This window comes from Strongylocentrotus purpuratus, unplaced genomic scaffold (genome assembly GCF_000002235.5).
Source record: "Strongylocentrotus purpuratus isolate Spur 01 unplaced genomic scaffold, Spur_5.0 spur5_scaffold_10, whole genome shotgun sequence".
NCBI classification, from domain to species: domain Eukaryota; kingdom Metazoa; phylum Echinodermata; class Echinoidea; order Camarodonta; family Strongylocentrotidae; genus Strongylocentrotus; species Strongylocentrotus purpuratus.
Genome location: NW_022145595.1, coordinates 6,123,878 through 6,139,226, shown reverse-complemented (window position 1 = coordinate 6,139,226; position 15,349 = coordinate 6,123,878). Strand labels below are relative to the sequence as shown.

General features: G+C 38.1%; 1 protein-coding gene across 1 annotated transcript; it reads right to left on the bottom strand.

Annotated features, from left to right (window-relative positions):
• Positions 1 to 1,395: 1,395 nt before the first annotated feature.
• LOC105447137 lies at positions 1,396 to 9,586 on the bottom strand. Its single transcript, XM_030980064.1, has 5 exons — positions 9,504 to 9,586; positions 6,473 to 6,679; positions 5,189 to 5,380; positions 4,367 to 4,504; positions 1,396 to 1,404 (listed from the first exon to the last, which is right to left on the bottom strand). Exons 2-5 carry the CDS (start codon positions 6,653 to 6,655, stop codon positions 1,396 to 1,398), a joined length of 522 nt encoding a protein of 173 aa, XP_030835924.1. The 5' UTR covers positions 6,656 to 6,679; positions 9,504 to 9,586.
• Between the last annotated feature and the right edge of the window lie 5,763 nt (positions 9,587 to 15,349).

Genomic DNA, 15,349 nt, shown 5'->3' with positions numbered 1-15,349 from the left:
AGAAACATTGTTTTAAAAACTAATTTAATGTCTTGACCTTGAGAGGGAGCTATACAACATAAAGAGTTTATTATTTACAATTTCATAACTTTAGACTCGATTTCAACCGCGACGATGATCATTGAATATTGTAGGGTCGCATATGCTTCCAATTTGTTCATTTGAACCAAATTCACGACCCAATACCAAAACTTTGTATTACCTTTAAACTAGCACTCTTCTGTCAAACCATCTCTTCTGATATGGAGCACAGTCATGCAAGAGTGTGTTGAGATAAAGTTCCTATATCAATCATACATGTTTGGCAATGAAATTCAATTAAAGTCAATACCTTTGTATTCACTTTAAGACCATCAATACTACTGAGCCAGAAGGGATTAGACCACACAGCGAGGTCACTTACAGGTGGCTATCTCATTAATTCAGCTCTTAACTAACATAAGAAAGAGAGGATCATGGGTACCAACAGGCACCGATTAGGGAAGTTTGGTATAAAGAGGGAGCAAGTAGGACATTGGGGCTTTAAGCCACCACATCGTCTATTGCTTGCAGTAAGTCCCTTTTCATTATTTAACTCGGTTAGAAAACCGTGATTTAAATATGAGGTTGGTTTCAGCAGACACAGAAACATTACAACAGAGAAGTAGATCGGTGAATATTGGAATAAAACGTGATAAATAATGAAGAATTTTATTCAATAAAACGTATCTTTTGAGATCATCTCCCCTTTATTCTGTACAGAAATTATTTAAATTGTAATTTTCTTACTTTTTGATGAAGGATTCCTTTTCCAACAGGGGTTGTGTAAAAGACATTTGTGCAAAGAAAATACTTAGGAAGCTTGAACGATTGGATTTTTTTGTTTAGAGAAAATAACAGTTTCTGATTTTTTTTTTCTTCTCCAGTTTTGTGTGGTAAGAGCAAAGGGAGGGGAACTCGCAAGATTCGTCAAAGAGTTGTCAATTTGTGTTTGGTTGTTTGTGACTTCAAAAAATAATAAATTCCATATGTATCAGGTTTTGCTCAAACATTTACCGACCTGTTCTTTAATAATATCTGTGCTTCTACTGAATTTACCAAGATTTAGGTGGATTTCCCCTTTAATATTTTGACATGGAATCAGGTAGTAGACTGGTACTTGTTATGTTTGGCCAGTTGAGAAGAACTCAAACAAATGAAATAACACCAGAAAGTACCATGACTATTCAAACGTTGAATCATGATAATATCCTCAACCGTTACAGTAAAATACGATATAGTTGAATATACAACAGTAAAATTAGATTCTGTAGCATCTTTGTTTTTCGGGCATTTTGTCTTCGAGAAGCTTTGCTGTCGAGGGAGGGCCTGGAATCTCGTCCTCTTCTTGCCGAGTTTATACCACTGGATCTAAATTTATAACGTCTGTGAAAAAATTAAAAAAGAAGAAGCAATCATAAAGTTAAAACAGCATTTGACATGTAATGTTGATGGGACAGGTGCAAATACTTATGCATGGAATGAAGGGTATCATACAATACCAAGACGGTCCTCTTATATCAAAAGTAGAAAGTGCTCAAAATTTATGTAAGAGGAAATCATATTTAAACTTTGGGTTATATATTATGCAAAAAGAAACTGAAATAGGTAATTAAATGTAGAACGATATATGAAAAGGAGAAAGATCTGGAAGTCCTGACCGAAGTTTGGAAACAAACAAAATAACTATTATGGTAATATTCAGAAATTAAGAGAAAGTTCTGTTATTTCCTTTTAAAGCTATTATTTCCACACAAACAAACAATTGATGTGATTCGGTAGAGAACTTCCTAATGTTCTTTGTGTCTGAAATTGAAAGAGAAAAAAGTATCATATTTAAGAAATATTTGTAATTTACTTGCCAGCTTAGTGAGCCCACGTCTACAATTTGCCTTCATAGTGATCGGACTTGGGATGCGTTTAATCGACACTTTTTTTACCCTAAAATCACGATATTTAATGACGTTTAGTTTAAAACACGTTCCGTTCCAGTGATTTTTTTTTCGTCGGTCGTAAAAATAAATGTGTTCAAAAACACAAACATGAAACGCTGAAAAAGATGCGTTTTGTATCATGATTCTGCAGAATCACGGTCGCTAAAATTCGATTGAACGAACGGAGTTCTCAATCATGATTCTATGGCGTCATTTTTGTGGCCTGTTCCGGTTTGGGCAAAAACCGCGCGCCTGCTTTTTATGCTATTTGCGTTCACTATACCATGCTCTTTATCGTGGCCTGTTCCGGTATGTTATTCCTTGTTTTCCTTCTATCATTTTCTCTTTCTGTCTTTCCTTATGTTATTCTCTGTTTCTTCCTTCGATTCTTATGTTATTCTTTGTTTTTTCCTTCTATCACCTTTTCTTATGTTATTCTTTGTTTTTATAAATCTATCACTTTCTCTGTTGTTATTCTTTGTTTTTTTCCATCTATCACCTTCTCTTATGTTATTCTTTGTTTTTATAATTCTATCACTTTCTCTTATGTGATTCTTTCTTTTAATCATGCTATCATTTTCTCTTTCTGTCTTTTCTTATGTTATTCTTTGTTTCTTCCTTCTATACTTATGTTATTCTTTGTTTTTTGCTTCTATCACCTTTTTATATGTTATTCTTTGTTTTTATAAATCTATCACTTTCTCTTTTGCTATTCATTGTTTCTTCATTCTATTATAATGTTATTCTTTATTTTGTCCTCATTTCTTATGTAATTCTTTGTTTTACTCATTCTATCACTTTCTCTTTCTGTCTTTCCTTATTTTATTCTTTGTTTTTTCTTCTATCACCTTCTCTTATGTTATTCTTTGTTTTTATAATTCTATCACTTTCTCTTATGTTATTCTTTGTTTTAATCATTTTATTATTTTCTCTTTCTGTCTTTCCTTATGTTATTCTTTGTTTCTTCTTTCTATTCTTATATTATTCTTTGCTGTTTTCCTTCTATCACCTTTTCTTATGTAATTCTTTGTTTTAATCATTCTATCACTTTCTCTTTCTGTCTTTCCTTATGTTATTCATTGTTTCTTTACTTCTACCACCCTCTCTTATGTTATTCTTTGTATTTATAATTCTATCACTTTCTCTTATGTTTTCTTGGTTTTATTCATTCTATCACTTTCTCTTTCTGTCCTTCATTATGTTATTCTTTGTTCCTTCCTTCTATCACCTTCTCATTCTTTGTTTTATTATTGCGATCTAAGCTCAAAACAGCAGTCGACAGTCGGTCGTAAACAATTCCAGAAAGCGCGCGCCGAAGTTGACCTATACTTCCTGGGTCAAACTGCGCAGTGTGACGCGCACACTGTAAAAAAATAATAGTCGAAATAACTCAATAAAATTGAGGAAAAGAATTGCCTTATTTTTATTAAGTAAATATTACCTACGGCATCTTAAGTAGAATTTACTTATTTTGCTGAATAAATTTTTACTCAGTTAAATCGAGTTACATTAACGTAAATAATTTAAGTATTGTAATCATTTTAGACAATTAAAAAAAAAGCTATGATAGGATTACATATTGCACGATTTGGTACCCATCTAATCTAACAAGTAAAATCCACTATTCATTCACTACTTCTATTTAAGATTAATCACTAATCATCTACCACCATCACAAACTATTACATACGCTTCAATTCGACACATATTGAAAGGCTCCAAATTTTATATATAGTTGATCGTAGCATCTTAAAAGGAAAATTGGTTGACAATTTCCTGAAATATCAAGTTTTTATTTGTTTTGAACTGGGTAACAATTAAAAATTGTCTTGTCTTTGCTTAGCCATGTTAAGTGAATTAGTAAATGTTTTAAAGTCCTTAAAATTTCATTCAACCACAAAAAATTGTTTTATTTAAAAAAGAGTTTAATTTGGTCTTAATGAATATTCATAAATTATATAAATATTTCTATTACGCACTGCATCGGTCCTTACTTTAAAAAGATAAGAATAATCAACATAAATTGTTTGAGTAATACGTATAATTTATGATTTTGAGTTAAAATTACTAAATTAATACAAGCTGAAATTACTTAAAGTTCTTATGTATTTGATTTTACTTAAATATTCCACGTATGTTCTACTAAATTGAAAGTTTGAGTTAGCAAGACTTAAATTTAGTGCGTAAGTGGCAAAACTAATGTTTTCAAGTAAATTCTACATGGAAAAAATACGTAAAAATTACCAATGAACAAATTCTTTTTTACAGTGCAGTGGCTGGGCTCGAAATGAGCTAGATTCAGCGTTAATGGAAAATAACTTGAACGCTTTCCCGCAGTGACCTTGTTTTGTAACGGCGTTTTGATTTGTGATTCATGTTTGTGATTCTACCTTCGAAAAATCGCTTGAACTCACCCTGAGAGGAAACAAATATTTCTTAATGCGATTGATGACGTCATCGTCTAGCTTGACTATCTTACTGGTCCAGAAATCAACAAGTCGGGAATCCTCGTCGTCTTCGACTTCATGTGCATACGATGAAACATTGGTATCCTAAGAAAAGATATAAAAACGAATGAAAAATAAATCAAACAAATAAATAATCATCAATAAATTTATGAAATGCTTATTTATATTCTGGACAATATTTTACTAACATTTTCCGAAACTCTCAAAAAAAGCTGCCTGTGGGGGATTTGCTTTGCCGTTTTTTGTAAAATAAAATGATTTAGTAAAGCCAACCTACATGTCTTTTACAGAGTAAAGTTAGTTTAAAGAGCCTTCCAGAATACTAAATCATGTTTTATCCTAATGTATCCATATGGCATCAATCCAAAAATTTCAGATTACGGATTACAGTGCCCAGCGAAATGCTAGCATTTATGCTGTTAAAGTTTCCCTTAAATATTATGATAATCAAAATCATGACTGATTTATAAAATAATACAAAAAACACGATACGGCAAATAGAGGGTGGCCCTATCTCCATAAATCGATTGCACTCGTACAAATTCAATAATTACTGTGTATCCGTATCGGACCTTCACTATGGAAGGGATATGTAGAGTTATACACCCCTCTCCCATTCTACCGAAGCCCCTGTATTCCTTACCCTAGGCGATGTACGTTGAAAACGAAGCCTACATGTATCTGCAAGACAGTATAATCTTGACCAATTATTCTCACAGATACTATTGAATAAAGTATGTTACAATTACAGATTTCATCTCTACTTACCGGCAACGTATCTGTACTGCACTTCCCTGTCGTCAGAAAATCCAGAATGATTTGAGATATGGAGTTACGTATCTTAGGTCTCTTGTATAGATCCTTCACTAGTTCCTCACGTAAGACATTAGCCAGTGTGTTACATGTCACCATCCTGGTGGTCATTGATGTCGTCGTGTTCGCTTGCATGATGGGATGATGCTGAGTTAAAAATATTGTAATCATAACATGAATGTTTAAGGAGGTATATTCCATTTCATCTAGTGATTGTGAAGGTGTTAACAAAGGTTTGCTTGCAAGAGAGAATAAAACAACAACAACAACAATTTACCACTGCAACCTTATCACCGAATGTATTTATACAAGGACAAATCCAAAATATTTTGTCCCATGTTACCGACCACATGGCTACATTCAAGATTTCGGTAGCAATAATAGAGCTTGAATCAGGCAAAAAGTTCACAATTCCATAAAACGATTTAATAATACTTTGCAATGTATGGGAAATACCTTGAACTTGTTGACACAGATTCTAGGTGTATGGTTTTCTTGTTACGCTATAGCTTATTATATACCTCTCTTTTGGATGGATGTGATGGTTATTTTACCTGACTGCTAAGAAAGCATAAATGCTTGTAAGTAAGCAACCAGACGGCCGGCGTCTTTAGGTCCTCTCCGAGGGACCTGGTAGTGATGATTAGTGCCTTACCAAGCGCATCGCCTTGGTTTCGAACCCGGGTAAATGGATTACGAGAACACTGCTCTACCGACTGAGCTATCGCGCCTCTCTTAAGAAATCTAGCCATCTGATTGGTCGAATTTGCAGTGGTGATTTTAGCCATACCCGCCAACCAGTCAATAGTCTTTTTAAAGATGCCCGTTGCCCCGGTTACCAGGCCGCATAAATAAATTGTGTTCAGATCCCCAATGGTTTACGTGTTAAATTTTCTCTGTGCGAGCGCAGACACCATACAGTGCTTTTTGTCTGCGATTCCTAAATGATTGAAACTTCCAGTCATTTTTCCAGCAAAGACTAACAGACAATTTCTCAGATCTTTACTCAATGAAAGGATAAGGTAAAAATTCTTAGTAGATTTTTGTTTCAATTCGACATAATTAAACAAGACATCGACTGCTTTAATATTCAAGGTCTGGCTGTCACCAAGACGCGCCTCGGGGTCATGGAAGGATGTGTGCACGTTCCCTTGAGCCTATAAAACAGCCAGGCCTCTCAAAGCAGTCGATATCTCTATAATTGTATCTGCTTTGATATCATGATGAAAATATCCTCACCTGATGGGTTACAGTTAATCCTTGATAGGCTGGTATATGGGATTCATCTGTCAATTCTTGGAAGTCGGGCTTGGTGATCAAGATCTCACACTCGTCTCTGTCTCTTTCATCATTAATCTTATCAAGGTCTTGAAGAACCATACCTACGAATGCAGCATGAGGATTGCCTGAGTACTTAGCCATCACTCTCTTCTGCAAAGTCGTATTCTGAAGGAAATAAGGGGAAATAATGCATTTATTGAGTGGATGTGCACATGATAGCGAACATAGAGATCGTGTGGTCTAGTGGATAAGTTTCCAGACTGTGGACCTCAAAGTACAGGGTTCGAATCTCTACCACAGCACTAACGTCCTCTGAAAATACATAATCTATGTCTGCCATACTCGACACAGGTGTAGTAAGTGAGTATATGGTAGGATTTATTCCTTGAATGTACTGAGCTATATAAAGATAAAGCTATAACGGTAATGGTATCCAAAGTACTTTGGAAGAACGCAAAGACGTTGTATCATAATCTGATAATATGATATCCGCTATAAAACGGCATGAATTATTATTATCAAGGTTTATTAAATCAATATTTCTCATGAGTATGAAAAAGACGAATCCCTTCTGGCTTATCTCTTTATAAAACGATTGTATGGTAGAAGCAGGCGCGGATCTAGGATTTCTTAGGGGGGGCCCACTTTTTTTTTTTGGTCCCCCCAAAAAATCGCAACGACTCAGCCAGCCGCTTAATAAACGGGGGGGGGGGGGGTATATAAGAGGACACTTCTTTTTTTTTTTGGTCTCGAAATTTGAACATTTGACATTTTGTTCCGCTTAGGGGAGGGGGGGGGGGGGGTGAGGTCACCTTTTTTAGGTCAGCCATTGGCATAATTTTTTTTTTTTTTAATTTAAAAAAAAAATCACAAAAGGGGGGTGCTGCTCCAAAATACATCCCCCCCCCCCCTGCATACGCGCCTGCTCGTCTGAATACAGCTTGTCCCCTTCCGCGCGAAGCGCGGAATCTTTTACCTTTCATTAAATCATGAGAGAAAGAAGACGATTCGTTGTATACCGTTTTTTACTCTTAATCCTCGTCTAAATTCATCCCCCCCTTGTACGTTTAATTAAATCATTAGAGAAAGAAGACAATTCGTTGTACCGTTCTCGACCCTTAATCCTCGTCTGAATTCAGTGCCCCCTCTCATCCGCGCGCGCGAAGCGCGGAAGCTTTTACGTTTCATTAAATCATTAGAGAAAGAAGACGAATCGTTGTACCGTTCTCGACTCTTAAGCCTTGTCTAAATTCGGTTACCCCACCTCCTGCGTGAAGCGCGGAAGCTTTGACATTTAATTTAATTATTAGAGAAACAAGACGATTCGTTGTACCGTTCTCGAAAATAATCCTCGTCTGATTACAGTTTTCCCCTCCTGCGCGAAGCTCGGAAGCTTATACGTTTCATTAAATCATTAGAGAAAGAAGACGATTCGTTGTACCGTTTTCGACTCTTAATTCTTGTCTGAATTTCAAAAATTTCTTTTGTCTGCTCCTTTTTCTTCATACGTCCTTTTTCTTTTGGAGGGCGCCCCCACTGCCCACCTGGCTACGCGCCTGCGGTCAGATGAAAATCTTTTGATACCTTGTCCGCCCCGGAAACTCATGGGTTGAAGGCAAATTACGGTCAGATATAAAGCATTCACGGGCCCGCCTTAGGGCCCCTGGTTGGGTCGAGGGTGCGGAAACCCCGGAATCTCAGGGGTTTCAGGCATTTGATTACGGTCAGATGAACATATTTTTATACCTTATTTGTGATACTGGCAGGACACTGATTGGCGTGAGGTCCAGCGGGCGGAGCCCCCAGAAGCTCATGGGTTTTAGGCATTACACTACCGTCAGATTAGCATCAAATGGGGTCCAGGGGGCAGAGCCCCCGGAAGCTCAGGGGTTTAGGCATTTGATTACGGTCAGATGAACATATTTCATACTTTATTTGTGACACTGGCAGGACACTGATTGGCGTGAGGTTCAGCGGGCGGAGCCCCCAGAAGGTCAAGGGTTTTAGGCACTTAATTGCGGTCAGATGAGTATAAAGGGGCCTGCCCAAGGTCCTTGGTTGGGTCCCGGGGGCAGAGCCCCCGGAAGCTCAGGGGTTTTAGGCGTTTATTTACGGTCAGATGAGCAATTTTTAATACCTTATTTTGTTGTGACACTGGTAGTTAACTATTCTTTCTTTCTTGCTTTCTTTCTTTCTATTTCTCTGTAAAATGCTTTTCAAAAAAAAAATGGGGGGGGGGGAGCATGAGGCTTCCGATCCCCGCCGTTCCGCGGGCCCTGACATGTAGGCATCTCAAGAACCATATTTCTTGCCTGGCTGTTAATTTACAAACGCATACAAAAGTATTATTTATTAAAGAATGAGGAAAAATCTCGGAAAATTATGTCATTGCAGCATTATGTGTAAACCACCCTTATGGAATTAGAAATAAACCCGAGCCCCCTTCCTGATCAATACGCCAGTGCCCCGCCCCTCACCCCCCCCCCCCCCCGATCTTCACTTTGTTGGCGGAAAAATCGAAACTGATCTATTTCCCCCGTCTTTCATCTTTTTTTCGGTCCCTTTTAGCTCTCCTTTTTTTCCTTTTCCTTCTTTTTCTCTTTTTTTTTAGCGGGGCGGGGTGAGGCAAGGGCATTTTGCCCCACCCCCACCCCGATCCACAACTTGTTGTAGGAAAAATTGCAACTGATACCCCCTTCTCTCTTCTTTTTTGATTGGGGGAGGGGGGAGGCGACAGCCTGGGAGGCGAAGCTCTTTCGCCCCCCCCCCCGATCACTTCTTCCCCTTTTCTTTTCTTCTTCCTCTTCTTTCTTTCCCTTTCTCTCCTCTTTCCCTTCTTTTCCTTCTCCCTAGCTCTCTCTTTTTTTTCCTCCATTTTTTTTCCTTCTTTTTTTCCCAGGGGGGGGGGGGTCGGGCCCCCCGGCCCCCCCCCCCCCTGGATCCGCCACTGGGTAGATGCATTTTGTCCAATGAACAATAATATACATACCTTGTTTCTGGGATCCACATTCTTGTAAGGTTTGACACGTTCTTCTAACAATGCTACAATGGCAGCCCTAATGTAGCCCTTTTCATCGTATGGCGCGGAGCTTATGCCTCAGTCACACCTTTGCGTATTGGGCTTGCGTATTGCTGCGTATTGCCCGAACGCAGACATAGGCAGTCATACCCAATAAAGCGCAATGAAACGTGCTCACTGCGTACTCATTACGCAGACTAGCGCAAAGGCATGCGTTTGCCGCTCGCTAGTTTTAAAATTTTCTAAACTATCGCAAGCAAACGCAAGGTCTTATCACCTACGAGCGGATACGAGTGGCAACCAGTGAATGCGAGCAACAGCGAGTGGCTTAGCGCAAGTATACGCAACCATACGCACCTCTTTTCTTTGGAGCGCGTGTCACTGCCTATAGCTGCGTTCCCTGCACGATTTACCTCGCAAGAGCTCGTTGTCGTTCGCATGATTGCGCGTATTGTTGCGCTGTTGCTCGCCTACCACCCGCAGCAGCAAGAACTATTGCAATTGTCGCTCGCTACGCTGCGAGTCTAGCTCGTACGCCGTTCGCTTCGCTCTCTCTTACTGCGATTAGTTGCCTAGCACCAACCTAGCACCAACCACCGTCGCTGCGCTACATAACGTTAATAAATAAACATAATTCGTCTCTGCTTCTTCCAGCTGAACCAAAAGCTTAATCTTTTGCAAGGCAGAGCTCTGCTCCCGGGCCATTTTTTTCATTTGATTGATTTTTCTTGTAGATGTAGACTCGTCAGAAGCCCGCAAAATGACTTTTATTTATACGCCGTCGCAGCCCAAGCGAGCTGGTACGCTGTAGAGCGAGCTGGCACGCAGCAGTACGAACAACAGACGAGCTAAAGCGAACGAACACGCAGTGAGACGCAACGAGACGTACTGGTGCGAGCGACTAGCGAGCAGCAAACGAGCAAAGAACCAGTTACATACGCAACATGGCGAGCAAACTGCGTATTGAATCGTACTGCTATGAGCAACAGCGAGCTATAGCGTGGTCATAGGCAACCGTAGGCAGTCTTAGTACGAGAGGCATACGAGCTACCTACGAGCTAGATACGCAATAGTGTGACTGCTACCTTCAAGTTGGCCACGTATCGCTGGGAACGGCTGCGAATTGATATACCCGGAACAGCGCAGCAATACGCAGCATCATACGCAAAGGTGTGACTGAGGCATTAGATCATCAAGAAGCACCAGTCCTACCAATGGGATCGGTTGAGGTTGAGGTGACTGGAAAAAAGAAACAGATTTAAACTGGAGTATAAGTTATAAGTCTGACAATTTAATGACAACTGAGAAGCCCCCAACGGAAATAAAACACCACCAAAAAACAAACAAAGATCATAAACTTGTTGCTGTGCCGTTTCCCCCTCCATTTCCCTTCTCTCTGTGTACGTATCTGTAGGGGGGGGGGGGGGGGTCACGTGTCCCCATGGTCGATGCCCCCTGATTCCGCTACTGGGAGTAGAATAATTTTAATGTTGATGTTAGTGATGGTGGCTTCTTGCGTAGTGTCTGCACACACTTTTTTTTTTTTTTTTTTAACAATTTTGTTTTATTTCTCCAGATGTGTAACACAAACCATGACATACAATTGAATAAAATAAACGTGTTCAATATTGATGCTTTTACATAAACATAATTAAACACAAACTTATTTGCAGTATAATATAACTTAACAACAAAGTAAACGTATAAGTACCTAAACATAATATGTCAATTGTAAATGTTATTTACTTATATATTACAAAAAAAAACAAATCTGGAGATAATTTTACTGAAACAATCCTGCCCCCTCCCTGCCCCCTACATCACACAGACATACTCACCCTCTATCACACAAACATACTCACCCACTCACACACATACTCACCCACCCACCCACCCACCCCCCCCCCCCCCCCACACACACACACACAGTACTCACTCAGTGGATGCCTGCCAACATTCTCAACTTAAGAAAAATATACTAAATAAGTTATCCAGGCCGCAAAATCGAGTTACGCTTTTAACAAGCTCACGGTGGAGAAGAAAGCAAATCTTAATTAATCTTAAGCTGCTCCCACTTTAAAAAATGTGATCCTAGCTTTCCCATTTTAATTGCTATTTTCTTTTCCTCATCCCTATACTTAAAAATGCTTTTTTTCATCTTTTCTAAAGTTAGTACTCGCCCCCCCGATCTTGACATAAATGTAACATACTTCACCATGAAAATGATAGTATTACACATTTTTATTCTATATGAACTACCTACCAACCCAACAAATATATCTCGCCATTCTAAATCTTTAATTTCATCTAACTCAAAAAGTTGTATTAAAGCCTGCCATAACCTTTGAACGCTCCCACAAGATAAAAATAAATGTTTGTATGTTTCTATTTCCTGCTTACAAAACGAACATAAATTATCACCAACAAAACCAAATCTATGAAGATGCTCATTAGTGTATATGGCTCCATGCAATAATTTAAATTGAAATTCACGTTGTTTTCTAATGAGTATAGTAATTCTTGGTCTCACAAATATTTCTTTTAATTCTTTATCTATAAAATCATAGTCATTTTGCCCATCCCTTACCTGCAAATCATACGTTCGCTGCAGTGCTTTGATGAAATAATCATAGATTGTTCTTGAACCCACATCCACAAACTGTATTTTTTTACTAGAAATATGGAAATAAGTATTAAAGCTTATCAAATCAACCTCGAGGAATTCTATTAACCCTGAATCATCCTTCCATAACCTGGGTATCGCATCATAAATATCAATAATCATAAGCAAATTATTACCTTTCATACCGAGGTTCATAAAATATTTAACAGGCTTAATATGACCTTTCTCAACCAAATGATTCAGTTGAACAATCCCTCTTTCAAACAAGTATCTATCAAATATACTTTTTCCATTTATACATATATTCTGATTATTAAAAATAATTGGATTAATATAACCCTCCAAATATCTTAAATTACTTGTCTCTTGCCATGCTTGCAACATTTCCATATAGTATGGTGGAATATCTAAAACGAGTTTAATCTTGTTTAAATCATAATCACATAAAAAAATAAATCTACCACCCACAAACTGTAAGCAATGATCAAAAAACAATTTCCATCCCAAACTTTTCTCTCCATATAAAAGACGTTTTATCCACATTATGCGCTGTATTTTAACGGACATTTCAAAATTAATCATTCTTAATCCTCCAAAGTCATAATCCTGATACATTATTGCCCGTTTAATTCTATCTTTCCCCCTCCACGCGCATAAACGCACACACACACACACACACACACACAAAGCATTCGCCCGTAGTCTACCCCTGAAGGGAAACTGTCAAAACCTACACTGTACATCATCTTTTAGCATAATGTAAGCTAAAAAATAATTACTATAAAATATGACTCTCTTTTAGTATGTTGAATAAATCTAGTCATCTGATTAGTCGAAAATAGAGTTGTGATTTTAGTCATGCCCGCCTACCGGTCAATATATTTTTTTAAAGATGCCCGTTGCCCTGGATAAGGCCAACAAAAAAAAAATCATTTGGTTGTCCTTTCGCCCCGCCCCCCCCCTTTTTTTGAGTTTATATAGGCCTTTTTTTTTTTTTTTGATTATTATCTTCTTTTTTTAAAATTGATTTATGTTTTTTTTTTTTTTTAGCAACTTTAAACGCCAAACATACCATTTTATGCATGTTGCAATGATCAAAATATGTCCCGTCGCCAATTTGGTCATACAGTACGCAATTCTGTCTTTATATAATAGAGTAGAGGAGGGAGTTTTCGTCCGGGTGGTTATTTTTTGGCAGGTCCGTTGTATGCATGGTAAAATCACTTTAAAATACATTACATATCACACACATACAAAACATGTCAGAGTCACAGGAGAACCACATTTGCAATGGAAATGTATAAAGTGTATCATATTTTAGCGATGTAATCGGCGGTCCCGCTACCTAAATTTGAAAAATCGATATATTACGCATGTCTATAAGGAAGATGGGTACCAAAACTTGAGCTGTATTTCAAGTATTTTTCAGATTTAGATCGCGATTTTTGTGTATCGCAAGCTCAAAAGTGTCTCACAGCACGTATACAATCACTGCAGTCAGATGCACTAACGATATCTCTCTTTAATTCAGATACCAATTTCTGATCACCGCAGGGGTAATTTTCGACGCGTCAAATGACGCTCGTGAGCGCTCCCTATTGATTTTGTACATGCAGTCGAAAACTGCCTTGCTATAGTTGAAAACTACCTCCGAAACAGCGAAAAAGAAATTGAATATTGCCATGGCAATTCATGGTTTTTTTCTGGTGTTCGTTTTTTGTTTACATAAGAACTTTGTTGGCTTCTTGATTTGAACAAAAAAAGAAAATAAATACTAAGTAAAGAGTCTAAAAAAAGAGAGAAAAAACTGGAGGGAAAAAAATAAAATCTGCCCGCCCGCCACTACTCCAGAAAAGCAATCAAGAACAACCAAATGATTTTGTTTGGGTCTAACGGGCCGCATAAATCAAGCTTGCTGAGATCCCTATTGGGAACGACGCGAAATCCTCATTTAGGGTGTATTTTGGCTTCATAATAAATCCTCGTTTAGGGGGGGGGGGGGGGGGGGTCTGGAAAACCTCTGAGACCCCTGGGGAAAAAAAGGTCATGAAATAGAGAAAAAAAATCTGCCCGACCGCCACTACTCCAGGAAAGCAATCGAGGACAACCGAATAATTTTTTTTTTTGGTCTAACGGGCCGCATAAATCAAGTTTGCTGAGATTCCCAATAGGAACGACGCGAAATCCTCATTAAGGGTGTATTTTGGCTTCATAATAAATCCTCGTTTAGGGGGGGGGGGGGGTCTGGAAAACCTCTGGTCACGCATGCTTACAGTATTTCTACATGACCGAGACCCCCGGGGAAAAAAAGTTAACCGAAGAGCCGTTTGCGTTGAAATTCGTCATTCTTTGTAATAAAATAATGAAGTTCCCATACCATATTTGGTACAAGCCCGCTGATTGGCTGTTGATTCACTTGGTGCGTCATTGAAAACGCCCGTTGATTTGGCCAAAACCATTCTCAATTTTAGTACCTCAGCGGTCACTATTTACGCTGTTACTATAGGTGCGTTTAATCGACACTTTTTCACCCTAGAATCACGATTTTTAAAGACGTTTAGTTTAAAAGACGTTTCGTTCAAGCGATTTTTTCGTCGGCGGTAAAAATAAACGTGTCTAAAAACACAAACATGAAACGCTGAAAAGATGCGTTTTGTATCATGATTCTGCAGAATCACGGTCGCTAAAATTCGATTGAACGAACGGAGATCTCAATCATGATTCTATGGCGTCATTATCGTGGCTTGTTCCGGTTTGGGCAAAAACCGCGCGCCTGCTTTTCATGCAATTTGCGTTCACTATACCATGCTCTTTATCGTGGCCTGTTCCGTTATGTTATTCCTTGTTTTCCTTCTATCATTTTCTCTTTCTGTCTTTCCTTCTATTCTTATGTTATTCTTTGTTTTTTCCTTCTATCACCTTCTCTTTAATATATTATTATTTTTTTTAAATAATTCTATCACTTTCTCTTTTGTTATTCTTTGTTTCTTCCTTCTATTCTTATGTTATTCTTTGCTTTTTCCTTCTATCACTTTGTTTTAAGCATTTTATCACTTTCTCTTTCTGTCTCTCCTTGTGTTATTCTTTGTTTCATCCTTCTATCACTTTCTCTTATGTTATTATTTGTTTTAATCATTCTATCACCTTCCTTATGTTATTCTTTGTTTCAATCATTCTATCACCTTCTCTTTCT